This window comes from Clavelina lepadiformis, chromosome 7 (assembly GCF_947623445.1).
Source record: "Clavelina lepadiformis chromosome 7, kaClaLepa1.1, whole genome shotgun sequence".
In the NCBI taxonomy this organism is placed as follows: domain Eukaryota; kingdom Metazoa; phylum Chordata; class Ascidiacea; order Aplousobranchia; family Clavelinidae; genus Clavelina; species Clavelina lepadiformis.
The window spans coordinates 16,622,544-16,647,025 of NC_135246.1; the positions used below are offsets into that span (position 1 = coordinate 16,622,544).

Genomic DNA, 24,482 nt, shown 5'->3' on the forward strand with positions numbered 1-24,482 from the left:
ACAGAAAATACCTGCATTAAGTCATGTCCACGCGGCTATTATGTTGACTCGGTCACTCGTTCTTGTCTTTCCTGTTCCAATCACTGTTTGCTTTGTTCGTCACGTGACTCGTGCAGCCAATGCGACGCGCAAACCTTCATGATGCCGACGTTGAATGAACTCGGCGAAAGTGAGATGCTTCGAAGAAATTATTCGTTTTCTTTAATCAGTTAAACAATTGTTTGTTTTCAGTTTCTAAAGTAACTAAAAGCAAATCAATCAAAATATTTTTACCGTTTTCAGGTTACTTGTACTTATTTGTTCTTTATGCTAATCGCTTACATCCCGTATAGACGATGGATCGCAAAGAATCAGCAGCAGACCAACTATTAACAGACACGACTCCCCCTGCGTGAGAGAATGCGAGCGTGGTTACTATGGCAACAAGCATACAAGGAGATGCGAGGTAAGCACTGAAGCATTTGCAAGTAAAAGCTTGTAGGGTTTCACAAGCAACAACAGAACATAGTTTATGATAATTGATAATAACTAATTAATACCGCTTAATTCCATGACTGTTACTTCAATCTGATGACATATTTCTTCATCAGATCAACCGAAAGGCACCGGTGCTTGAAATTCGCGACCGCTTGTTGGTCGGAATAGGATCACGCGTAGTGGTAAACGTCATAAGAGTTACTGATGACGACACCAGTCTGGATGACGTCTTCCTGACGTTGGTGATGGCGCCTGCTAACGGATGGTTTGAATTAAACGAAGTACGTAAATTTCCCTCTTTTTTCTGTGTGATGCTAAATTGAAGTTTGAGGCTCATGACTTGTAATGACACCATTTTCAGGAAAGACTACCATCTGAGGCGAGGATTCCTTACCGTGACGTAGAACATAATGGTCTATTGTTTGTCCATGACTCCGCTAGACGGCGCCATGGAGTTGCGACTTTCCAAGCAAGCGATAGGCAACTGACTTCAGCCAGACTGACCCTGGCGGTAGCCGCTGTTTCCCAGATAGCACCGGTTGTTCTAAAAAACAAACTTCTGGTTGTAAGGTGAATATTCATATAATCATTATGTAGTTGGCATTTTGCAAATCTATTATTTTTTTGGATAAAAGGGAAATAACATTCCAACAAATGAGAACTGCCACTGTTTTAGCTGTCATATACTGCTTTATATTTTCAGTGCTGGCGAATCTGCAAAGATCAGCGCACGCAGTTGTTTCCAATTGAAAGATGAAGACAATCCCAATGACGTCTCAATTGATGTAATATATCCTCCCAAGCATGGAAGAATAGTGAAGTTACCAAGCTACGAAACGCAATTAAAGACATTCAAGGTGAATAGCTTCGGTTGCTTCATGATGAAGTTATCGCCGTCTAGTTACCTCCAAAACAGTTGTTGTAAGATTGTTATTGTTACTGCTGACAACTTTAATGGGAGCAAGCGACTCATTTATGCCGCAAGTATAATTAATGCTTGTATGCCCAGATGGCGGACTTGAATGGAGACGTCGTAACATATGTTACCCATGGTAACCTTACCTCATCATCAGTATTGCACGACACAGTGACTCTTCAAATAAGCGATGGATACCACGTCATCAATAGCGTCATACATGTTGACGTCATACCACAGGTGAGTAATGTTATATCCATTTCATTTCAACCTTGACCCTAATCTACTAACCCTCTCTATGCCTGACTAGGGATCATCAAAAGCATTGGTGCTGGGTAATAAGGGCACTTACGTACGAAGGGGTGGAATGACACGCATCACCAACCAACAGTTACTCACCATAGCAACCAACGTCAAAGATAAATCAAAAATAGTCTACGTCATTAAACAACGCAAAAAACGGTAATTACGTAATTAAAGGTTTCAGTTATTAAATTTGTAATTAATGGTAATGTAAATGGCATTTGACATCGATTAAATAGTTAAAGTAAACTTAGGTTTATTTTTGCTGTTGGTAAAACGTTAACCGTCAGTTCAATTAATGGCGTCATTCCCTATTCACCCCGCAATATTCAAAACAAGAGTTTTATCAGGGGACAAGTCGTTCTCATGGTTCCTGAGATGTCGGATGCTCCAATGCAGTACGGCATCAACATGATCGACTGGAGGAGGAACACTCAAGGACACTACCAGTCTCCTCCTATGATCCGATTCTCTCAAAGGGAAATTGACAACGGCTACATCTGGTACAGGGACGCCGGTGATAAAGTTGAAGAAAACCAAATCGAGGCTTTTGAGTTCGAGGTGACGCGTTTAATTTAATCAAGTTAAAGTAAACTTGAAGAAGTCATGTGTTGTTAAATCTTAGCAACTTATTCGTGAAACTAAGACTTACTAGTGAAAACCATAAGCTGCAACCTATTGTCTACAATATTGCTTTATCAATGACGTGTGGTTGAGAATCTAGGCTACTGTATACAGCTACTAGCCTGTATTATCTCCATCAGGTATATGACGAAAGCCGAGAACCGGCCCGTCCACTAGGTGGCGACGAATTTCGTGTCAATTACGTCAAAGAAAACGTTGAACCACCGCATTTAGCTCATGGTATGTCCTCGTCGCCACAGATGGTTGCAAACGAGGGGCGACTGACTGTTCTTCACAGTGGTTACCTCCACTACACTGATGAAGACACACCTGACCGCGATTTAATATACAACATAACAAGGTATAGTTACTGGCAATGTCAAGATTAACTGGAATGTGTATAGGCACCAACACTGAGATATAATGTAATTATCGTAAAATATTAATATAATTGGAATTATCGTAACTTTTCTCGCCTTCATTTCGATCAAAATTTGCTTTATATTTGATCTCAGTAATCACATTGCTATACGTTATTTAATTTGTAAAACGTCATTTTTACAATGTTTCAGGCCTCTGCCGCCCTCCTTTGGCATAATAGAAAATTCTGATCACCCGTTCGTTCCTATTTCGGTTTTCACTCAGGCAGACGTCGACTCAAACAAAATTATCTACCGGCCTCCGATCGGGGGAATCCCGAGTGTTCAGTACGAACTGGGTCGTTACCATAGTGACGACCGTCAGCGATTTAAGTATGGGAGATACCGACCACTAACTTCAGCTAGGTACTAATCTTAACCACTAATTCTGTCAAACAAAGCTGTGTAGAGAGAGATGACTTGTCCATTGTGCAACTACAATTGTAATAAGTTACTTCTATGTCCAAACAACAGATAATTCTGTCAGCTTTGAGTATGTTTATATGAATTAAGAGCATGACTGGATATATTTTAACAGTGGTGCCATCCGTTTTCATCTTTCTTACTAAATTGCACTAAATATTGTACATAAAGAATGGGAACGTTTCAATAAATGCTGTATATTATTTCGTACTAATACTACCATTGGTGGTATGTTATGCCATTTAAATATTAATTGAATACTTTATTTCCAACAAATCTCTACTAAAATCTGCAAGTTACATATTTTAAAGTGACTCGGTTGCATAAATATACAATAAAGTTAGAGTACGCCAAGCCTTTGTTATGACTGAAATAGAGATTCACGTACAGCTAATGAAGATTGTTGGTTAGGAAGAATCAAACAAGTCAAATAACAATCTAATAAAGAATTGTCATGATTCGTGTTTCAAACTTTGTTAAAAATCATTTCAGTCACGGACGTCCGAAACTAAATTTCCAGTTCACGGTTTCCGATGGAGAACATACTCTTACTCCGGAAAACTTCACCATCAAGTTGTCATCCCACGATACCGCACCACCATCATTTATCACCAAAAATCCAAGTCTGGAAGTGGAACTGGATGGAACGGTTACTATTGGTAGGTACACGGATGTGGTTGTCGACAAATTCAACCCCTCTGTCCTGAAGAGCCTCATTTTAATCATTTTGACGCTTAAGCCCCGGTTTGCAGTTATAAACTGGGTCAGTTTGTGTGTGTGGCATAGTACTAAGTTCGTATTTTACACTTCACGCAGGCGACTTGATGTTGGCTGTTCGTGACCCTGACACCCAACCACGTGACCTTATATATACACTGGTCAAAGCGCCTCGATATGGGACGTTGGTGCGCAATAGTAGGGGCACTAGGATCCGGCTTGGCGAAGGAGCTTCTTTCAACTATGTCGAGGTGAGAAGCACGTTTAGATAACATTTGTCAACGCATATAATAGAGTTAATATTATTATACGTTTGTACCCTTGAAACGGTTGAATTGAGCGTCGTTTTTAATAATATGGTTACCAACTCCTCGTAATTCTTTGTTTTCTTCGCACAGATTCAAAGTAGTTCCTTCCGCTACAAACACAACGGAGACAAGAGTGGCGACACGGATCAACTCCAAGTCAGCGTCACGGATGGAACCGACACGATCACTGAAGTCATCCAGGTTTGGATCTTTTTAATTCAAAATTTTACCTGACAATACATTTTGAAAATTATTTGACATCTTGATGGGAATGTTTTTTAAATGGTGAAATTCTTTCACAGATCAACATCATTGGAGCCAGCCGAAGTAGAGGACCACATCCCGATCCACACACTGAGCTCTCGGTGGTGGTTTCAGAGTCAAGTGAAGTTGTGATTTCTCGCGAAAATCTTGCTTTTTCTGCGTCAGGATCCGAGGATGATCAGGTCGGTTCATCTTTACAATGCTTCAGTTTATGAACCTTTCTCGAATTTTATAATTTTACATTTTTTTTCTGTTTCGCGCTTTACTTTTTTCGTTGCTCAACAATATATATTTTTAGAGCAAATTATACGAAGTTTCATAATAAAACGTTTCCTTTCGAAATAAATAGATACATTTTTTGATTGTTTTCTTCCGACGGCGATACACTGTTCTTAACCTAATTTTTTACGTTTAGATTGTATATCACGTCGAGTCCGAACCATTCCATGGTCTCCTGATGAGCCGGGATGCGGGTCCTTTGGTCCCTGGTTCTTCCTTCACACAACAGGATATCGACTCGTCAAAAATAAGGTGGCAAAAACAACTCACTTTAATATTTTTCCATAGTTATTTCTGTGAATTTGTTTTTTTTAAGCTTTCTTCTATAGTCTATACCACAATTTTTCTGTTTTCAGTTATCACAGCAGAGGTGAAATAGGTTCCCTTTCTGTTACGGATGTGGTTCAATTCCATGTCACTGATGCCTCTGGGAATCAAGTATCTGACCAAACTCTTACAATCACCATCACACCCTCCCTCCACCAACCTCCCACTGTAACTATTCGTCAAACGCTGATTGTAAGTTGTAGATTTGTTACAAGTTTTACATCAATTGATTAATAAAATAAATTAATAACTAAATATACTACATCTAATTGAATTTCTTAGACGTGTCATATGATATATTTCGAAGTATATATTTCCACCCCTACGATATTTGATGTTGTCTATTCTGTTATCTAACGCTTTAGTGGCCTACTGGCTTACTAATGTTTCCGACACTGACAACCTATCATTTGCAGAGACAATATTTTTTACTTTCCAGGTACGCAACAGAGAACGAATTCGCATAAACCAGAATAACTTCGTCGCCAGTGACGTTGACACTCGCAGTCAGGACCTGATTGTGAGCATCTTACAAAAACCTACGCTAGGAGAAATCATCAATGTTAGAGATAAAGGTAGTTGAGCAGTTTTGTCTCGTATTGTCCTCCGAAAAAAAGCCACATCGTTAGTGATACGAGTACTTCTATATCTGCAACCAAAACGTATCATCATTTACACGACAAAGACATTTGTCGTAAAGCGCTTCACGGGGATATGACCGATGCGCTATTGCACTCCAGCTAAATGCTCCTGTTTACCAACCTCAGAGCTCATGCGAAATAGCCATCACGAGGACGTCTGGTTCACCGTGCAGGACATGATAGACGGGAATATTTACTACCGGTACACCGATGAGAGCGATTCCGAAATCGCCAGCGATCATTTTCGCTTCCGAGTAAACGATGGTTTCAGTTCGACTTCAACCTATAGACTGAACATAACAATTGAGGTAATGTTCGAAGTATTTTTATTGTGCAGTACATTGTTATTGGCTAATCCATGAGATTGCAGGAATCGTATAAATTCGTTGCCTCTGCACTGTAATGTATATAAGCAATAAGCATGCATACCGGTATAAGCAAGCTATTTTTTCAGTCTCATGCACACGACGTCGCATAACCTATACATTTAGTTTGCGCGTGTATCAAAAGTTAACACCGTTCTTTAATTAAACAAACGGCATATTTAATACAGTTATCTCACAACAACGAACCGTCTGTTCGTACCGCCACTGTCGTTTGCCAGAGTGGCCACGCCTTGCTAATCAAGAATGTGTCACTCACCGTCATTGACTCGGACACGTCCAACGACGACCTTGTCTTTACTGTGACTTCCAACTTACGTTACGGTAAACTTGTAAAGTTTAAGGAGAAGTTACCCCACGATATGCTGGATGGTTGGAAACTTGGCATGATGAAACGTAAGATACTAAATTTGTTTCAAAACTGAAAAGCGCATGTTTTTTGAAGCCAGTAAATTGTTGTCGTTTCGAAAGCACAAAACAGTTTCATTGAAATTCAAATTTCAGCTTTTTCGAATATAATAAATTTCAACTCTATTCATATTTTGTAATTCACTTTTACAGAAAAGCCGGGAAATGCAATGATGAAAGCTAAGCAAGCAAATGACCTCACGGTTGGTTCTTCATTTACATATCAGGTAAATACTCGTTCTCGATGCTGCTCGATAAATATTTATAGTACGCATCATTTACGAAATGCTTTTTGGCGCCCTGGCGCACCTTCGGTTTTCGTGATAATTCCAGCAACCTCCGCTTTGGAATTTTTCAGGACATTTTAGATCAAAAGATTTGTTACGAAAACACGGAGTCTGCAGTTGGAGAAACGAGGTCAAGTCGCCGAAGACGTGACGTCCTCAGTTTCAGATTGTATGACGGTTTCAATCATCAGAATGGCGAACTTGACATTGACGTAAGTGATTTTGGTTTTTTCACCATTACTTATCCTGCGTTTGCTTCCATCTGCACGAAAGTAGCTAAAAACAGAAAACTTTTTTCACGATTGACAGGTGGAGCCAGAACCTCCCGCTCTTCCTGAGGAACCAACAGAAGCGTCACACGCAACAAATGAAGAAGAAGAAGTAGGGGAAGACGAGGATAATAGAGATAGTAACGATGGGGAAGAGTTAGATCAAGAAGAGGAGCCTACAAGTCCAACAGAACCTGTGGTAAAGCCTCCGCTAAAACCAGTGAAAGAGCAAACGTCAGAAGAGGAGAGGGAAGAAGAGGAAAATGAAATGACAATCCTTGAACCGGACTATGAGGAGTTCGATGCAGGAGTGACAAGTGAACTAGTCCTGGAAGCCAACACAGGAATAACTGTGGAATCTGGTGAATAGTCTTAATGATACACAGCTCAGACATTCGATAAAGATTATGCTTTTTAAATTCGTAGTTAATTTAACAAAAACTTAGAAAAAAACTCGTATAGAATAGCATAAATTTTGGACTAAGCTGAAGTATTTTGTTAATGTAGGATCCGTCACCTCAATTACTTCCAGCGAACTCAGAGTCGCCGGTTCCAACGGTGATGTATCTTACGTCATAACTCGTGATCCCAACGTCGGGCAGTTGCAGTTTGCCAATAAGGATAATGTCGCCAACCTGTCTGCCAGCGGGGAGAATGAATTTACCCAGGAGCAAATAGACAATGGTGAGTGGCTTACTTTGATGTTTTTTTCATTGGACAAAGTTGTTTCTGTATTCAGTAAGGCTTATAGCAGTTTTATTAAACAACTTCAGTGTCTGGATGAGAATCACAAACTTCTTCACAACATAAACTCGGCTTTCATTTTCAGGCAACATCCGATACTATCATCCGGTATCAGAAGGAGGTGGAGAAGTCTTTTTTATGTTTGATGTCATCGGGGGCATGGTGGATCTCCGTTTTAATATTCACGTCAAGGAAGATCGGATTCCTCCTAAGATTGTGGTCAACAATGGTAAGTGGTTCATTAGTGTTAGGTTTTAATCCAACGTTTGCTCTTATTTTGCACCTCGAGTCCGAGAAAAGAAAAAAACTTGTAAAAAACAATGGGAAAATGCACAAAGACGGGCTTTGTGTATCTGGTGAGAAATCATGGCTGAGTTTAAGTCGTGCAAAGACTTTCGTCAGTCCGATGATGAATATTCCGACACCTTAACACATTACTTTCCAACGTACATTTATTCATGAAAAATAACTAGTTACACTGTACCACCCCAATACTTTAAAACGTTTTCCGTGTAGCTATGGTGCGCAGTTAATGGTGTAGGATGGGTGACTGTAGTATGGATCCGCCCCTTTCATGCATGTAGTAGCGCGACTTGTACTTTACAACTTCCAACCATAAGTGCTTCATAATTTCAGGAATCTTTCGGCATACGCAATTTTAGGAAACTTGTCATGTCGTGAAATATGTTTTTACCAGGCCTAACAGTGAAGGAGGGTGGCACCCGAAAGATTGGAACCCAGCAGCTTTCGGCAACTGATGAGTCTGGTCACTTGGTTTACGAAATCACCGAAGCACCTAAACTTGGCAGATTGGAACAAACAGGAAATCCTGGTAACAATCCAATATTTATTGCCGACGTTTTTTGGTTCAAAACGTATAAAAGTCAACTGTCTAATTATCTTTTTAGCCATTTTTATGATATTATGTTGTTGACTGAGACCGGTATTTTGCAGGCCACTCCATCAGTTGCTTCACTCAGGATAATTTAGTGTCTGGGAGAGTACAATACGTTCACACGAGTGAGTCTGAGAGAACTGATGACCAGTTCGCCTTTTCCTTGACAGACGGAACTAACTCGGTAAGCCAACGTTGCACGTACGAACAGAATTAGATTTGCATAAAATCGAAAATCATGGATACTATATACATACCGGCGTGAGCGCAATAAGTTGGAAAATATTACAATTAGAGGTTTAAAATCGTCAGGCTCTTTGAGTTTTTCAAATTTCTTGCAATAAATCTAGCATTCCGAAACATGCCCCTTACTCATTGATGAAATATTCACTGTGAGTTTTTAACCGCATGACGATACATTCGCACAGTCGGGAACTGTTTTTCGTTTTTCTTTACCACCCTTGTCTAATTGTGTTGTATGTCTTGTCAATAATTTACACTCGTGTGTTTTCGGCCGCTGTCGGTTGCCGGTCAGCTCGAGTCCATCATTACGCCTTGGTGAGTTCCAACAATGAATGACTAAGAGCCGGCCTTCGGTACAGCGTCCCCTTCTGCGATATAGTGCTACAAGTCTTTGGTCTGTGATGCTGACAGGAAACAGCTTTTCTGGATTAGAAAGCATCGATAGCAGGATTGTCCCAATCCAAATTTGAATAGAAACTTGAAGTGGAGAAAACACACATGTAGGAGCAGAAAGTTTTGTTAGACATTAATTTGGAGAAAACAGGAGAAACTATGACGTTGCCAGTAGAAGAAGGTTGTGTTGCCGACACACTGTGAGACATTATCTTTGAAACGCTAAGCAGGGTGTAGCGTTATGCCTCATTTTGGAAGGGCGCCAGTGTTTTAGCATAACCCTATCCATTGCTAAAATTTGCAGAGCTGCTGAAATCGCAATTAGCAGAGAGGCATCTTCAAGAAACTTAAACCTTGCAGAATGAAAATGGTTTAGACTTTGGCGAATGTTTTTGTTTGTTTTTTGATTGGATTTCTGTCATCGGAGTAATTTGAACTTGCATCCTGTAACAACACAACGTTAACGTCGGCTTCTTATGTATACTAGATCGTTATTCAAGTCCATTGTTAGTTTAGTTGGAAGATTGAACAAAGTTAATTTCAGGAAATATTAGTCGGGCAACTGATGCTTCAAGTGTTCCGCTTAACTGCTAAGTAAATAATTTACGTTTTATGCTTTAAAAATTTAAATCCTCTCGATTTTGTTGATAGGCAGTTCATTGTTAGAAGTCGACCGAGTTGCCGAGCAATTCAAGGAGGTTAAGACGTGATCCAAGGATTAGATAACTGAAATGTTTATACAGAGGGTTTTCGAATTTTGCTTGATTTTCAAAGCCAGTATCTGAAAATGTGCTAGACCAAACGCTACATGATTCTTTACCCCCTTAAATTAGTGATACAGTTCCTTGATGGTTGCGTTAAAGTACTTGATCACCGGAAAATTAGTCTCATAATAATTCAGGAGGCAAAAACAAAAAATATTGAAACATTTAGAGGATTTTACTTTTGTGAAATTATTAGCCAGCCATGTTACTGTTGTTATTACGAAGTTTATTTCATTATTATCGATCAACCGTGGAGCATGCGTTGTTGTTTCTTGATTTGTAAAATATTTTTGTGAAAATGTTTTGTCAATAAGAGATTTCAGCTTTGCCATTGAAATGTAAAATTGACGAGCCTATTTTGACAGTCTTAACCCCTTCGGCCTTGGCTGATTTTAAGTGGACATTGTCCATTACTCGCCGATTTATCGGTGCACTGAATTACAAAGCTATCAGCCACCTTTCGCCTTTCGCCTTTTCGCCACCTTCTGGTAGTTGGTAAAATAATAATATATTTCAACAGCAGTTGTCGCTTGATTGCTTTCAAAAGAATGACACCGAGATTTTCTTTGCTGACACCAGTTCGCCAGACTTATAGTCTATTCAGAACTTGTTTTATAACATAATTGTTTGAAAATAGTCGAGCCTTACGACTGAGTTTCTTTTGCCACCAGCTCAGCAGTTATTGCAGACTTCGGTTTGGTTAAGACGTTCAATACATATGAATTACTTTTGTCTAAGTAATTATGTTTAGGCACGGTAATCCATAGGAGTGTGCAGTAGCTATATTGGACTTATTTTGCGTCCATATGTTATACGCTAACATCTTTTCAATAGACATACGTCATTGGCGTAAGCCCCATAGGGCAGTCATGGGTCTATATTTGTTCGTAAATGTTTGCAGTTCTAAATGCGACAATAGCGGAGTCAGCGAGAGTATCGGGCGCCAGGCCTTTGATTTCTTAATTTTGTCTTCGCAAAGTTGACCGGTTTGTTTTGTGTAAGTGTTTGTAAACCGTCGTGATTATTTAGAAGGTTCAGCGCTGTTGAAGCTTGTGATAAAGTTATCCCAGCGTCTTTATCGTCGATAGACTTGCCAAATCCAGCAATTGTTTTTTTCTCGTTTAGTGGAAATTTTTTGCAAAAGAAAATTCCTACTTTTTAATTTATAAATTTCAAAGGTCTGCATATACGCTAAAGTTACTACAAGTAACCAGTTGTTTGGTTCATGTTTCATGCAGTTTTACGTTTTGAAGTACCTTCAAGTGCGCTCTAAACACGACCATAACAATATATGTGTGAGATATTTGGGAAGAATAAAGTATGTGAGTTATCGACTACTGAAGGTAACATGAGTAAAGCGCTGTTGCTCAATGCAGAAACAAGGTGCAGAGACAAGTAGCAATCTTAGGAGGTCTGTTGTCTGTAGTTGTTACAGTAGCTTACTTTGAATTTTGAATAAGTTGTGAAGGCATCGGTAAAAACCCAATTAGACTGAAATGACTGCATTGATTGACGGCTGATTGACAATATTCTGACGCACCAAAGGCTTGTTACGCTCAGCGACAGAAAATTATCTTGTTATACCTTATCTTTATTATTTCCTTTCTGACTCAAAGTAGAAAATTTGTCAGGTAAGCTAAATAGTCGAAGTTTCACTATATGCAGACTACACTTACTCTCGTTATTTTCATGCCATGTGTTGGGTGGTAGTTCAGATGTGGTGTGCCGAGAAAGGTGATGTTTGTTTGACTTCATCACCCAAGTATGTCAAAGTTCTCAAAGACATCGACCTAAATCTATAGTTTGCAGTAGGACAGGAACAGGGCGCAAGAAATACATGAACGGAATGGTTGAAAGACGCTTGTCAGTGTCGTATTGAATAGAATGCTATTCTGTGACTATTATACCAAAGCCTATGGCAGCCAAACGAACACTGTCATACAAGGCGGCAAATGAGGCATCTGTCAACAGATATGACATGTAGTACAGCACGTTCTATCTTGTGGGAAACGTTTGAGAATTATCACCAAGGGTAGCGGCGCATTTAAAAAAAAGCAACGTACCAAGGCTAAAATCCTGGTATGGGTGGCGAGGTCCTTTTAAAGTTCAATCATGACAGAGATAAAACTTGTCTTTTTCAAATCTCCATCTGGCTTGCATCATTTCATGACAAACCCGGTGTTAGTTGAGATAGCAGAGTTAGTTTTGTCCAATCGAGCGATCACGTTGGAAGGTTTGGCATTGAACGGACTGAAGAAGCAAGTGGTCTTTTCAAACTTTTATGTTACAATCTTATAACATTTGACTTTAGTATTAAGTAAGCAAGGTAAATGGATAGTTTTTCAAGACTAGTTGTCTGTTGCTGGCATTCCTGCATTTTGTATGATGGTGATACGTTTAAGGCAGTGATGAATTGATGAATGGTTCATCACATAAGGCATATATATACGTGACAGACGAGAGAAATACAAGTTACCTTGTTCAAAATATAGGGAAAAGGTTTATATTAGTCGGTCGTTTTGTAATATAAATTGTCCCTTGCCAACCAATTTAGATCTAATCTTATCCTATTAAAGTGATTCGTCGCCTGATATCTCCCCCACAAATCTTCGCTTCTCGAAGAGCTCCAATTTTAGGTGAGTCAGTGGGCCCCGCATTCTTCGTGCGAGCTGAAATGTTATCACCGACCCCATAACCTATAACTTCTCATTTTTACGAGATTTGCGTTTGTTTTAACAATAGGATTTCCGGTGGAATCTCCAAACCCAAAAGTTTAAAATAAAGTTCACGTTTTTTTAGTGATCTAACCAAATAACGATGCCAGTTTACAGGATTTAGTTGAAGTCGGTTTCGCGAAAGGTTTTAAAACGTTCTTGTTTCACTAAATGCATAAACCTTTTATCTGCAGGCTCAAGGTATTAAATGGCTGCTAATGTTTATATTAGTGCTGGTAAAATGGACGACTGTCTTCTGTGACCGTTTAGCAAACTTTAGCCATCTTCCAAGGGTGTAAATTCCAGACTGTTTTTCTTCGTCCAATGCCCTGATGGAAATAGTTACGTCACAAAGGAAACCATAGGAGCTCTTTCAAAACGATTAGGACAATTTTAGAAAATGACGTTGGGTGCTGTAAGGCGTATTTACCTAATTTTGGTTAGTAGTTTTACGGCTTGGCTCTGCTTCCAAAATAAGCAATTTGCCAGCTTCATTTGTAATTTAGTATCGTAATTTCACGAAAATTGTGTTGACGTGAACTTTGCCCCGAAATTACTTGAGCAAGGCTGGTTGGTTGTGACTGCAGATTTGTCCAACCTTTCTTTCTTTTGGACAACTTTGCTAGTTTTGTTTTAGTAATCGTAAAAATAAGGTTTTATTGCCACAGTCCTTCCACACCGGGTGGTCTATTTCTGGAAGGAATTTTTTTATGAGTTCTGCTATAATCTGCCCATGAGTGGTCAGATTGGTTGTGTACACTTTGCATGTTTCCGCTTTTTATTGCTTATTCTTTCTTCCGCATTGTCACAAATCGGAAGGGTTTTGGCTAAATTAAGATAGATCACCGCACCATTATCTTGTCATTTATAATATATAATTGCATATTTTTCTCACATCCAGATCGTTCAAACGTTCAACATCCGAGTTCTTCTGGTTGACAATTCACTTCCAGTTCTTGAGAACCTTGGGATACGAGTCCAGGAGGGCGTGAGAAAAACCATCACCGAGTTTGAACTTAAAGCAACCGACAGAGACACCAATGTAAGTTTGTTTTGATCACCTTGTCTTCAGCATCTTTGTGTAATATAAACTTAATATTATGGCTTTTACAATCGTACAATAATGTTTTTTTCACATTTATGTATATAACCTCTCTAAGTACCCCTCTAAGTATTAAAACATGAAAATAATTAACATAAATGAAAAATTTATCAAACTTTATTTAGCTATAAAGATTGCCAGCTTTATTGTTTTCTTTTTACTCACTGAAGTTCGTTTAAGTGATTAATGGTCATAGCATTATTCTCATTTTGACAAACAGCTTAACAAAGGTTGTGATACGGGTCATGACTTAGATATGCTGCTTTTTACACTGCTGTTATATTTCGAATATGTGTTGGGTTTCAAAATAAATAGCTTGTAACAGCCGATCAGCTTAACGACTTGAAAAAAATGAAGCGTTTTTGAGTTTTGACCTAAATGTTGTTAAAATTCCTTTTTAATTATCACAAGTCACCGCTTTTGGAAGCAGAAAATACGTAAACTCGCTTGTTGCCCTTTCGTTAAATAAACAAAGAAACGTCATCGGTAATCTTTAGTCAGCCTTTTGAAAACGAGCAAAAATATCATACATTCTCACTCGTTGTCTCCGAAGACCATTATATACTTCGGGTAACTCGAGCTGCTAATTGTTAATTTATCTTGACTGGGCTGTGTACAGTCTTAAGCAGAAATGTAATTTGTCAAATTAAGAGGTTTGTTTAACTAGCAATTATATTGCAGAATGACCTAATCCGCTTCAACATCGTCCAGCCCCCCAAACACGGTTCTGTTGATCGGACCACCAACGGGAGACGTTACGTACCGGTGACGTCATTCACAATGGACGATATCTACCAGAGCCACATCAGCTACAACCACGACGGAACAAATTCATTGACAGATAGGTAGGTACTGCTTCAATGTACCGCTACGAGCTTTTTAATCATAAGACCGGAGTGTTACAGTAAAGGATGAAATATTCCGTCTCTAAATTAAATATAACTTTGTCGCTTCCAGTTTCACCTTCACTATCACAGATGGTACAAACGAACAATTTATGATCTACGAAGAAGGAAATTTGGTGACTACGACACAAGCGCAGGTTAGATGTGGATGACGTTATTGGTACAATGTTGTTGTCCTTGTTCATTATTAATTGTTTGAAGTTGTATTCGATGCGTTTAAAAGCATAAGTGGTATAATACGGCTGTTCCCTTTCAGGACTTTCCAATAGAAGTTGTCCCAGTTGATGACGGTACTCCAAGACTTATTACAAACCTCGGACTAAATCATCTCGAATACATGGACAACAAGGTAATACGCGCATTGCGGTGGTTATTTTATAAAACTTTTGTGTATGAAGCGGTTTAAATAACTTTTACGCGACACCTGAACCCTTTCAAATCCCGACCCGACTGGACACTTTATCTCGTATAGATGTTATCGTAATCGAAGCGTCTTGCTGTCTGATACCGGAGTTTATTTAAAGGCGACCATTGTGTTTATTCAACCTGTATAAGTGGCTCCCCGGTTAGTTGCGAAACGTCAAGAAGTTTAGGCACCTTCCAAAACAACTACTTTGCACAACTGCCTATCAATCACAACACGTGCCACCTACTTTCATTGCCGCAAAACGCTTTTTGTCCCATTAGAAATGATGAACGATTCAATGGCCGCATCGTTCGCAACTTGATATAATCCCAAGTTCTTGTTTTCCATTTATCCTGCTGTGCTACGTTCTTGGAACTTAAGCAGACACTGAAATTTTTCATTTAAGAGCTCATTTTAACCGCATTTCATTATGTATTCTTTTGATAAAAAAAATCTGACTTATTATTTTAAGACAAGTGTAAATGTTTCGTTTGTTAAGATACCTTGAAAACCATTTTGTTCGCAATTCCATATTACGTTGGCTACTTACAGGCTCTCAGCGTAATCACAAAACGACTTCTTCTCACTGAAGACCCCGACACCGAACCCGAACATATCATTTACACGGTGACCTCTGACCCCAGACATGGTCATCTTGAATCGACCTTGAACAGCGGCGACCCCATCCGTAGATTTAGCCAAGGTAAGACAATATCAGCTGCCAACTATTTTTAGTTTCGTTTTCATTCTTTAGTACGAACGTTACAAGCAATTTTTTGTACTTAGTTGGAATAAAGACAGATTTTTCTAAAGCACAGCAATAGACCATTGCTAACATAGCTGTTTAATTGTTAATTTGCAGCCAATATCAACACCGGTCTAATTCGTTACGTATTGTCTGACGTCTCCACTGAGGCAACCAGAGATTCCTTTATGTTCAACGTCAGAGATTCTCTACCCAACGTGGTGACTGGGAATACGTTTAACATTAGATGGAGCGTCATATCTTTTGAAAAGTCCAACTATACGGTAAACAAGCAAGCTAACACTTTCAAAGAAATGCCTATTTAACGAAGAGTTACGGTGATTTTTGCTCGCGCGTAAGTTTTTCAGAGCAGTCATCATACTCAAGGGTTCATAGATAGCTTTATTTAATATCTTTACAAGCCGACACCACGATTGTTATAGGCTGTGAATGGAAAGATTTGCCGACTACTCAAGTAGTTTTTAATTTTTACAGTCTATGCTTTCGAGAGCATCACTAACTATATGATAGCAAAGGTGTTGAGCATTTTGTGTGAAAAGGCAATTCAATCACAACCGATGGGATATTACTTTACGCGTGTTTGAGCAGCTAAACGCCGAGTATACACAGGTGTTTAAGACGTTGATTAACCTGTATATGATAATTAGTGCGCCCGATTCCCACCCACGTTTAAAATACCGGCAAAAATTTTAACCAAGTCATCTGCTATTTTCTCAACGCGATCTTACGCTAAATGATTTTTCTCAGTTAAAGTCTCCGTTAGTTTTAGAGCACACTACTGCTGGGCTGTTAATGTCCAACACCTGTTTGAAAATGTGTGTTTAAAGGTGCTTGTGGTAATTGACGTAAACACTTGTAAAGCACCCGCATTTGACCGGCTATCGTTTACGCGAATATGATCCCACCCACTTGCCTGTAAGAACGGGCAGGTGTACAATAGGGGATCATTCTGCACTGAACATACACCAGCGTCTGTTTTTACCGAATTGTGTCTCTCCATTTTAGGTGAACGAGGAAAGCGGTACCATCGACATTCCCGTTTTACGGCGTGGAAATTTGAACCAATACGCCATAGTACTCTGTCGTACTGAGCCTGGCACAGCTACGTCATCGGCATCCGGAAGTACCAGGTCGACTTCCGGTCAGTTAGACTACATGGAACACGCTGGACAGGTGAGACAAAGGAGCATACCTGGACCTTAAAAAGTTGAACGACCACGTTACTTTTCACTGATGCACTGTTTATTGCAAATTTTTATCAAGTCTTTTCAAATGATTTGATTAAGTCGAGGAATTCTTTCTTGAAATTCTCATAAAAGTTATCGACTATATTTCTAAATTGATTTTTTGTAAAATCAGGTCCAGTTTGATGAACACGAAACAGAGAAGATTTGCTCCATCCAGATAAACGACGATCGAGTGTTTGAAGGAACCGAAAGTTTCACTGTCGAGCTCACCATGCCTGCCGATGCGCTTCTAGGTATAATTTGTTCAAGAAAAACGACTCCGAAAAATTATGTTTAAAATATAAACACGTAGATGCGAAAATAATGATCATTATATGGGCCGGTGCCTTCAATAACGACTTCCACGTTTTAAAGGAAACATAACCCGCACCACTGTTTACATCAATGATGAAAAGGATACGCCGACCTTGCAATTCATCGACACCCAGTATACTGTTGAAGAGAGGGATACTGTGGTTTACGTCCCCATTAAGAGAACGGGTAATTCAAGCAAAGCATCCCATGATCATTTGTATGTTTTCCTTTGTAAAATGATGACAAATCTCAATTATCCTTTTGAAGGTGACGTGGAAAAACCGGTCACTGTAATCTGCTTCACCGAATCACGGTCGGCCACCGGTTCTGTTCAAGGTCGCATCGAATCCGGATCCGACTATAAGACCAGAGGACGCCACTCAGGAGAGAGCATAGTGACCTTTGCCCCAAGTAAAATCATGACACTTTTATACTATAAATTATTCTAAAACAGCGGTCTGCTATAAAAACAAACATAACTTGTGTATTTTTAAATAATAATTTCCACGCATCGGCTGCTTATTATATTTCTTAATTTTGATGAAAAGTTTTTAGTTTAACACAAATTAACTTCTGTTTTTTCTGCGCAGGCGTAAGCTCGGTGACATGTGATGTAAAGATCATTGACGACAGCGTGTACGAAGATTCTGAGGAATTCGTTGTGAAGTTGGTGGACGCGTCAGCAGGAGCAAAGATCGGAAAGTTTCCAGAAGTTAGTATAAGTTAATATAAAAAATATTGACAGGTGATTTTTTATACAAATGTTAACGTTTCAGCAAGAATGTGAATAAAACCGGCAGACAGTTTCCATAAACTCCATAACTTTCAGTTGGTATGAAGGGAATTTCATTTCAGACAGATGTTTCATTCATAAAGTTTTACAAGCGTATCTGTTTTCTTATTTGTTTTGTGAACTGTCGATCACAGTTTCCAAAGATATCTAAACCATGCCACAATTTCATGGCATATTTTATTACTGAAAGTTGAATTTTACCCCCATACAAATCGCTTCCAAACATTTCTGAAATGTTTTAAGAATATCCGCATGTTGTTTTTACTTCAGGCCACGGTAACCATCACGGGACCAAACGACTCTCCGACCGTGTTCTTAACTGATAGCAGCTTCACATTCGCTGAAAATGCTGGAACCGTTGACATACCGGTAAAACTGCTGTGGAATTGTAAAAGGCCATTAAATATGGTTATGAAGACCATATACAGTTAGTCTAACGCTCATTTGCAGATACACCGTAGCGGACCCGATCTGTCGCGACCGACTGACGTCTGGTGCGCAACAAAGCAAAGTGATCCCGTGTCTGCGGCTGCAGGGGAGGATTTTGTTGCCACTTCGACCAAGATCACTTTCAGAAACGATGAGACGGTGAAGGTAATAGCCACCGGTTGTTTGTTGTATATTTCAATCGCTTTTGCAGCTGTTTTAGTGTTTTAAGTTCGTTTACTGACAGCAATTTGAGGGATGATATTTTAATTCAGTTATGCACACTTACTATCTTGGACGACCCGCAAACCACAACTGTGGAAGGGAATGAAACATTTGTTGTCCACCTCGACTCTGTGCAGAAAGCACGCCTGGCCACTCCGCATGAGGCGGTAGTGATCATTAACGATACTCTGGATGACGGTGAGTGTTTGTTTATGAAAGGAAATATTTCTGCAAGAGTTTTCATAAGTTTTGTTTTGCTTCTGGTGTAGAATATTTTACACACAATTTCATTTCTACATGTATCTTCATTTCCAGTTCCCAAGTTTGGCTTTTTGGAGTCTTCAGTCCAGGTCAAGGAAACAGATGGCGTCGTTTCTCTCGCCGTTCAACGCGATGGTGACATCAGCAGTCGCGCTTCAGTGATTTGCTATACAAGACAAAACACTGCATCGGTCGAGCAAGATTTCACAGAACGCCCTCTAACGGAAATGTCAAGGATTGTTTTTGAACCAGGGCAAAGGGTAAGATTTGGATACAATGTCCTGATTTTGTAATGTTTTAAATGTTATTATTAATTTTTGTTTTACTTTAGAAAATAGCACTTACCTATTTCATATTCTTGTACAGGCATCCTTATGTAATGTCTCCGTTGTTGATGACAAAGTTTATGAATCGAGCGAAACCTTCACTGTCCGACTCACTAGCGCCACTGGTGAGCAATGGTACGGCGCCAGGGTTGGAGAAAACAACCAAGTTCAAGTTACTCTGACGAACAATGAAGATGGTAAGATCTGGTTACCCTCTGTTCTCTATAAACAACTGCATGATATGTTTTTTACAATAATATATATTTTGTTTGTTCATAAAATCTATTTCGAAAGCCCTTTCAGATTTATTCGTTTAATAAACTACCTAATATAATTCTCTAACTTTTTTTTAGCGCCTACTTTGGAATTCGAACTTGCCGAGTATTCGATTCGAGAACCGGATTCTGCCGAAGCCACCAGACAGCTTTCCGTGAAGATTATTCGCACCGGTGACTCCAGTGAAGTTAGCAAGGTTGGTCGCGCACTGAAACTGCATTTAAGCTGATACTAACAGCAATTTTCAAACCCTTTTAAAAGTGATTTTTTTGTCATTCATCGATGACAATCTGGTGCAATGTATACAGGTTCGTTGTAGCACGCGCGATGGATCGGCGAAGTCCGGTTCAGATTATGAGCCCAAAAGTCGGTTGGTTCGTTTTCAGCCCGGACAGACTTCAGTCACGTTCAAGGTAAGGAACGTTTAAGCAATTGTTTTGTTATGATAATACACGCTATTGGCTTAATTGTTTTTTTTTTGTTTTTCATTAAACACGATGGAAAGTTATTATTTTTAAATTTAAAAATTACTGTTTTATTTCTAAGGTTAACATTCTGTCAAACGAAGTCACTGAGTGGCATGAGACCTTTCTAATAGTTTTGGGACCTCATGACCCAGTGAACGCTGTGCTTGGTGCCAGGTCTCAAACCACCATCACTATACTAGACAAGGACGCATCGGGAAGTCTGGTTCTACCTTCTACTCCTGTGGTGGTAAGATACAAGTTTCACAATAAGAAAACCGCAGTTTGTAAAGTATGATTTAATCTTTGCAATGCTTCTCTGTTGGATTAAGTTGTTTTTACTTGTCCATGGCAAATACTTTTGGTTGTTATTTTGATTTTTCTCTTTTCCTTGGAATATTCAGGTGTCTTTGCTGCATTACGATGAGGTAGACGATGGTTTAAAGACTGACCCATCACCCGGCTACCCCCTCGTATGCGTTACCCCTTGTGACCCGAAGTACCCCAAGTATAGTGAAACCCGAAACTTATGTGAAGAGGCAGCAATAAACTCAACCGCTATAAGATTCAGCTGGGAGGTGGAGAGATGATTCTACTTTGGTTTAACTTGAAGCAGCGTGAATGTTAAATATAAAACGAATGTTGACTCACTCTCTTATTCGTTTGCTGCTTATGTTTCTGGGGTGATCCAAAACTTTCATACTGGATTATAAATGTACATGATTGTATACAGGTTGCCATGCCAACGGAGGAAGGACAAGGAGTGCCACCATTTGAAACAGTTACTGACACGACTCCATTCACAAGCGTTGATAGAAAGGTTTTGGATAGCATCTACTTTGGTAGACGGTGAGTAATCTAAGGAATCGATTGAATTATCTTCAATGTTACAATTACAATAGACTAACTTACATTACAGTAATTTTAATTCTCAATGTTTTTGGATACATTAATTTTATAAATGCAAACATCTTTGCATTACAATTTAGTTAAAATTAGTGCATTTATTCAGTATTACTGTTAAATTTACTGATGATATTCGCTAATAACAATTGTAAACTTCAAACCTTGATATCTTAAAGATTTCATGTGCGATGTGTGGCGCAAGCTGTAGATAGCGTTACTCATGCTGGCGGGACACCGTTGCATAGCAACGTTGTCACCATCGCGACGGACAGTGGCTTGTGTCACAATCCCATCGTGTCTGGTTCGGAGCGAAACTTTCAAGCTCAAAGTTTTATCGCAAATTTGAAATATATTCCACCTGAGTCAGACGACCACCCTAATACGCTTCATGTTTCTGTGAGTTGTCATTTGTTGTCAGTGTTTAGAGTTTTTCTAATGAAAGTGTAGTTTGTTTTAGTCATTGATGAGAAAAGTTAATTGAGTTAATTCTTCCGATCTGTAGCGCTTTCTTACACTGAAAAACTTGAATAGTACATACAGTTTTCTTCAAAATGCAAGAAACAGTTTATCCGTTTTGAAACTATAGACTGGAATTATTATTTAGGTCAAAATTCCTCACCAAGACGGGAGGTTGCCTCTGATATCGACGATGCCGTTCAACAACCTCAAGTTTCTTCTCTCCCGCTCCATCGACCGTCAGCAGCACGTCTGCTCCAACTTAATGTATTCTGATCAAACTTCATCGTCTGACCAGGATGAAGAAGCAACCGGAGTCACAAGAACGATCGGAACAAGTAAGGGAGCAGGATTAAATTAGTAGTGCTCGTATGCTGTATGCTGCTATAAATCACTCCATCTTCAATGATAAGACTAATTTACAGTTATGTTGAGAACAACAGGAGCTTCATGATAAGGTGTTCCTCCACGAGAACTCATGGTGCATTACTAGTAGGCTAACCGTCGTTTTCCCACTTTTTCAGGGTTAGGCTTCATAGAAGACACAGACTACTCCAAGTTATCACTGGGTCCAGGCTACGACAAACCGTACCAGTTCGACCCCAACGTACGCGAGGCAAGGACGATTGACCTTTACAAATACCTCAACCTGAAAAGCTGTATTTGGCAATTCGATGCCTATTACCACATGAACGAACTCATAGATTATTGTAATGGAAAACTACATCCAGACTTTCAAGTAAGAACAGCTTGAACCAATATTCTTTTTTGCTCTGCTTTGTATTAATCTTGCTCAAAAATTCGCAGGCTAATGCATTTAAAGTAAATTCTCAACAGCTCTAAAATGTTTTTTTTTGTCTTTGATTTTTAGCTTCGTGATGCGGCCGAGTCCCAAGTGACCGTCAGCGTGCCTCTGTACGTCTCATACGTTTACGTGACCGCTCCCAGAGGCTGGGGCTCGTTGGAGCATCACACAGATATGGAGTTTTCCTTCAGATACAAAAACGTTTATTCGCGTGGAGGTAAAACATAAATGAAATCAATGTAGATACGTTGTAATTGTAATCCCAGGAAATTCTCGAGTCATAGAGGAAAATTACCTTTACGAATTCGGCCACAAACTATCCGCATAGGATTACGTTGTCAGCCTGCTCCAAAAATGCAGCTCAACTAAACGCTGTCTAGAGTCTAGACTACGCATTATAGCAATGACAGTCGAAAATACTTTTTCTTGTACTTTTCTAGACATCCAGACAGACGGAGTCTTATCTGGTCGCATTCAAGTTCTGAGGATTAAGATTCGCGACGATGGCAAACTGGAAATAGATTTCAAAACGCGAGCGAAATTCCGTGGATTATTTGTATCTGAACATCGCACTCTCCCGGGGAAGGTAAGTTATTTAATTAGATTTTCTTAAACGTCGAATTCATATATCTGGGCTTCTGCATCAGAATTATTGACGACAAACCTTCTGAACTTTATCGTTACAGTCTTTTAATCGTGCGAATACTTCAACTATAGCAATTGTATACTAGTAACTTGCTCCTTTAATAACTTTTGACATTACTACAGGAGTCGCAGATTGTTCCGCCAGAAGGAATGAATATCGGATTCAAGCTCACCAATATGTGGTCGGAAGAGACTTTTGATTCGCCTTACCAGCTATGGCGGGCTACCAGCACGTACAGTAGGAAGGATTACAGCGGAGAATACACAGTTGAGCTTATTCCATGCACAGTTACGCCGACACAGAAATGGCAAGCTACCACGAACGATAGAGCAATTTCCTGCACAGCCTATTCTCCTGAGAAGTAAATTTATATGTGTTGTGACTTTTATTGAATTACTTGGTGTTTTGTTATTTATTTATTTACTTATTTATTTATTTATTCGTTAATGATGTTAGATGTCGTAATGTGTCTAATTTTATACTACCCCCGTGTGTTTCAAAGCTCCTTTAGAAATGCGTGTATACTGGGCTGTAAGGTTTTCTTGCTGAAATATTCTTACTCTTTTGTTAAGGTTTAAAATTCCCATCATGTTTCAACAAACCAATCGTCCAGTGCCAGTTGTCTACACTCTGCAAACCGAGTTTCAGCTCTGTAACAACGAGAAGGTTTATATGATGGACCCCAAAGATTATGAACAAGACACAAATTACGACTACACCGGTTCCTTCACCAAAGGTAGCTCTCCAAGAAACTTGGTCGCTACACAGTGTCCAATACAGAATACAGACCGTAGAGTTAAACGCTTAAAATTACTACTCTTCAGGCCAGACGATTTTTGGACGTGTGCTGTGGACACCAGACCAGGACTTAAAAAGCTCTTATAGATTACAATTGGAAAAGGTTTATCTTTGTACTGGTCGCGACGGTAACATCCCTTATTTTGATCCAAGCGGTTCCGTATATGGAAATGGTCCTCAGTATGGCTGCATCGAACCGAACAAAAATCTTCAGCATCGCTTTTTGCTTCTGGTAAAATTAATGAGCAATGTTACGTGAAACACTGATGATAATATTTGTTAACAACTGCAATTGTCTTTTAGGCTAAAAATGTTGTTTGTTTATATCAAAAATTTGATGTGATAATTTAATAACTTTTGGGTTGTCTTCAGGATCGATCTAATCGTGACGCTGAAAATCGTAAATTCCATGACGTTCCCTTCGACGCCTATTTTGCCTCTGATCGTCCCGAATTTGCGGGGATGTCCCACATTCCGGGGGTCGATGGCTTCTCTTTGAAGGTGGACGCCCTTTATAAAGTCGAGGCTGGCCACCAGTGGTATATACAGGTCGGTATGCTTGCCATAATGGACTGTCAGTAT

The 24,482-nt window shown here is 39.4% G+C and overlaps 1 protein-coding gene across 2 annotated transcripts in view; it reads left to right on the plus strand.

Moving 5' to 3' along the window:
- LOC143464568 (extracellular matrix organizing protein FRAS1-like) overlaps nt 1-24,482 on the plus strand; it is a 51,956-nt gene that overhangs the window by 25,779 nt on the left and 1,695 nt on the right. Inside the window, exons 22-77 of one of the 2 annotated variants that reach the window (XM_076962420.1) lie at nt 5-169; nt 333-445; nt 591-758; nt 839-1,047; nt 1,181-1,334; nt 1,487-1,633; nt 1,704-1,855; nt 2,047-2,257; nt 2,461-2,681; nt 2,893-3,105; nt 3,655-3,821; nt 3,979-4,130; nt 4,278-4,388; nt 4,490-4,633; nt 4,867-4,982; nt 5,087-5,249; nt 5,497-5,632; nt 5,825-6,006; nt 6,252-6,477; nt 6,643-6,716; nt 6,848-6,988; nt 7,086-7,407; nt 7,553-7,729; nt 7,875-8,018; nt 8,487-8,621; nt 8,744-8,868; nt 13,700-13,840; nt 14,582-14,745; nt 14,858-14,942; nt 15,062-15,154; nt 15,764-15,914; nt 16,074-16,240; nt 16,983-17,150; nt 17,337-17,457; nt 17,579-17,704; nt 17,786-17,929; nt 18,109-18,230; nt 18,582-18,680; nt 18,762-18,905; nt 19,013-19,160; nt 19,278-19,483; nt 19,590-19,746; nt 19,903-20,021; nt 20,134-20,238; nt 20,372-20,539; nt 20,694-20,867; nt 21,023-21,138; nt 21,372-21,591; nt 21,800-21,989; nt 22,176-22,390; nt 22,523-22,673; nt 22,897-23,042; nt 23,225-23,463; nt 23,675-23,838; nt 23,927-24,132; nt 24,273-24,449. In XM_076962420.1, the coding sequence (XP_076818535.1) occupies nt 5-169; nt 333-445; nt 591-758; nt 839-1,047; nt 1,181-1,334; nt 1,487-1,633; nt 1,704-1,855; nt 2,047-2,257; nt 2,461-2,681; nt 2,893-3,105; nt 3,655-3,821; nt 3,979-4,130; nt 4,278-4,388; nt 4,490-4,633; nt 4,867-4,982; nt 5,087-5,249; nt 5,497-5,632; nt 5,825-6,006; nt 6,252-6,477; nt 6,643-6,716; nt 6,848-6,988; nt 7,086-7,407; nt 7,553-7,729; nt 7,875-8,018; nt 8,487-8,621; nt 8,744-8,868; nt 13,700-13,840; nt 14,582-14,745; nt 14,858-14,942; nt 15,062-15,154; nt 15,764-15,914; nt 16,074-16,240; nt 16,983-17,150; nt 17,337-17,457; nt 17,579-17,704; nt 17,786-17,929; nt 18,109-18,230; nt 18,582-18,680; nt 18,762-18,905; nt 19,013-19,160; nt 19,278-19,483; nt 19,590-19,746; nt 19,903-20,021; nt 20,134-20,238; nt 20,372-20,539; nt 20,694-20,867; nt 21,023-21,138; nt 21,372-21,591; nt 21,800-21,989; nt 22,176-22,390; nt 22,523-22,673; nt 22,897-23,042; nt 23,225-23,463; nt 23,675-23,838; nt 23,927-24,132; nt 24,273-24,449 (8,894 nt within the window). The remainder of the gene's footprint in view (nt 1-4; nt 170-332; nt 446-590; nt 759-838; nt 1,048-1,180; nt 1,335-1,486; nt 1,634-1,703; nt 1,856-2,046; nt 2,258-2,460; nt 2,682-2,892; nt 3,106-3,654; nt 3,822-3,978; nt 4,131-4,277; nt 4,389-4,489; nt 4,634-4,866; nt 4,983-5,086; nt 5,250-5,496; nt 5,633-5,824; nt 6,007-6,251; nt 6,478-6,642; nt 6,717-6,847; nt 6,989-7,085; nt 7,408-7,552; nt 7,730-7,874; nt 8,019-8,486; nt 8,622-8,743; nt 8,869-13,699; nt 13,841-14,581; nt 14,746-14,857; nt 14,943-15,061; nt 15,155-15,763; nt 15,915-16,073; nt 16,241-16,982; nt 17,151-17,336; nt 17,458-17,578; nt 17,705-17,785; nt 17,930-18,108; nt 18,231-18,581; nt 18,681-18,761; nt 18,906-19,012; nt 19,161-19,277; nt 19,484-19,589; nt 19,747-19,902; nt 20,022-20,133; nt 20,239-20,371; nt 20,540-20,693; nt 20,868-21,022; nt 21,139-21,371; nt 21,592-21,799; nt 21,990-22,175; nt 22,391-22,522; nt 22,674-22,896; nt 23,043-23,224; nt 23,464-23,674; nt 23,839-23,926; nt 24,133-24,272; nt 24,450-24,482) is intronic. The other variant, XM_076962421.1, reaches the window with a different exon arrangement.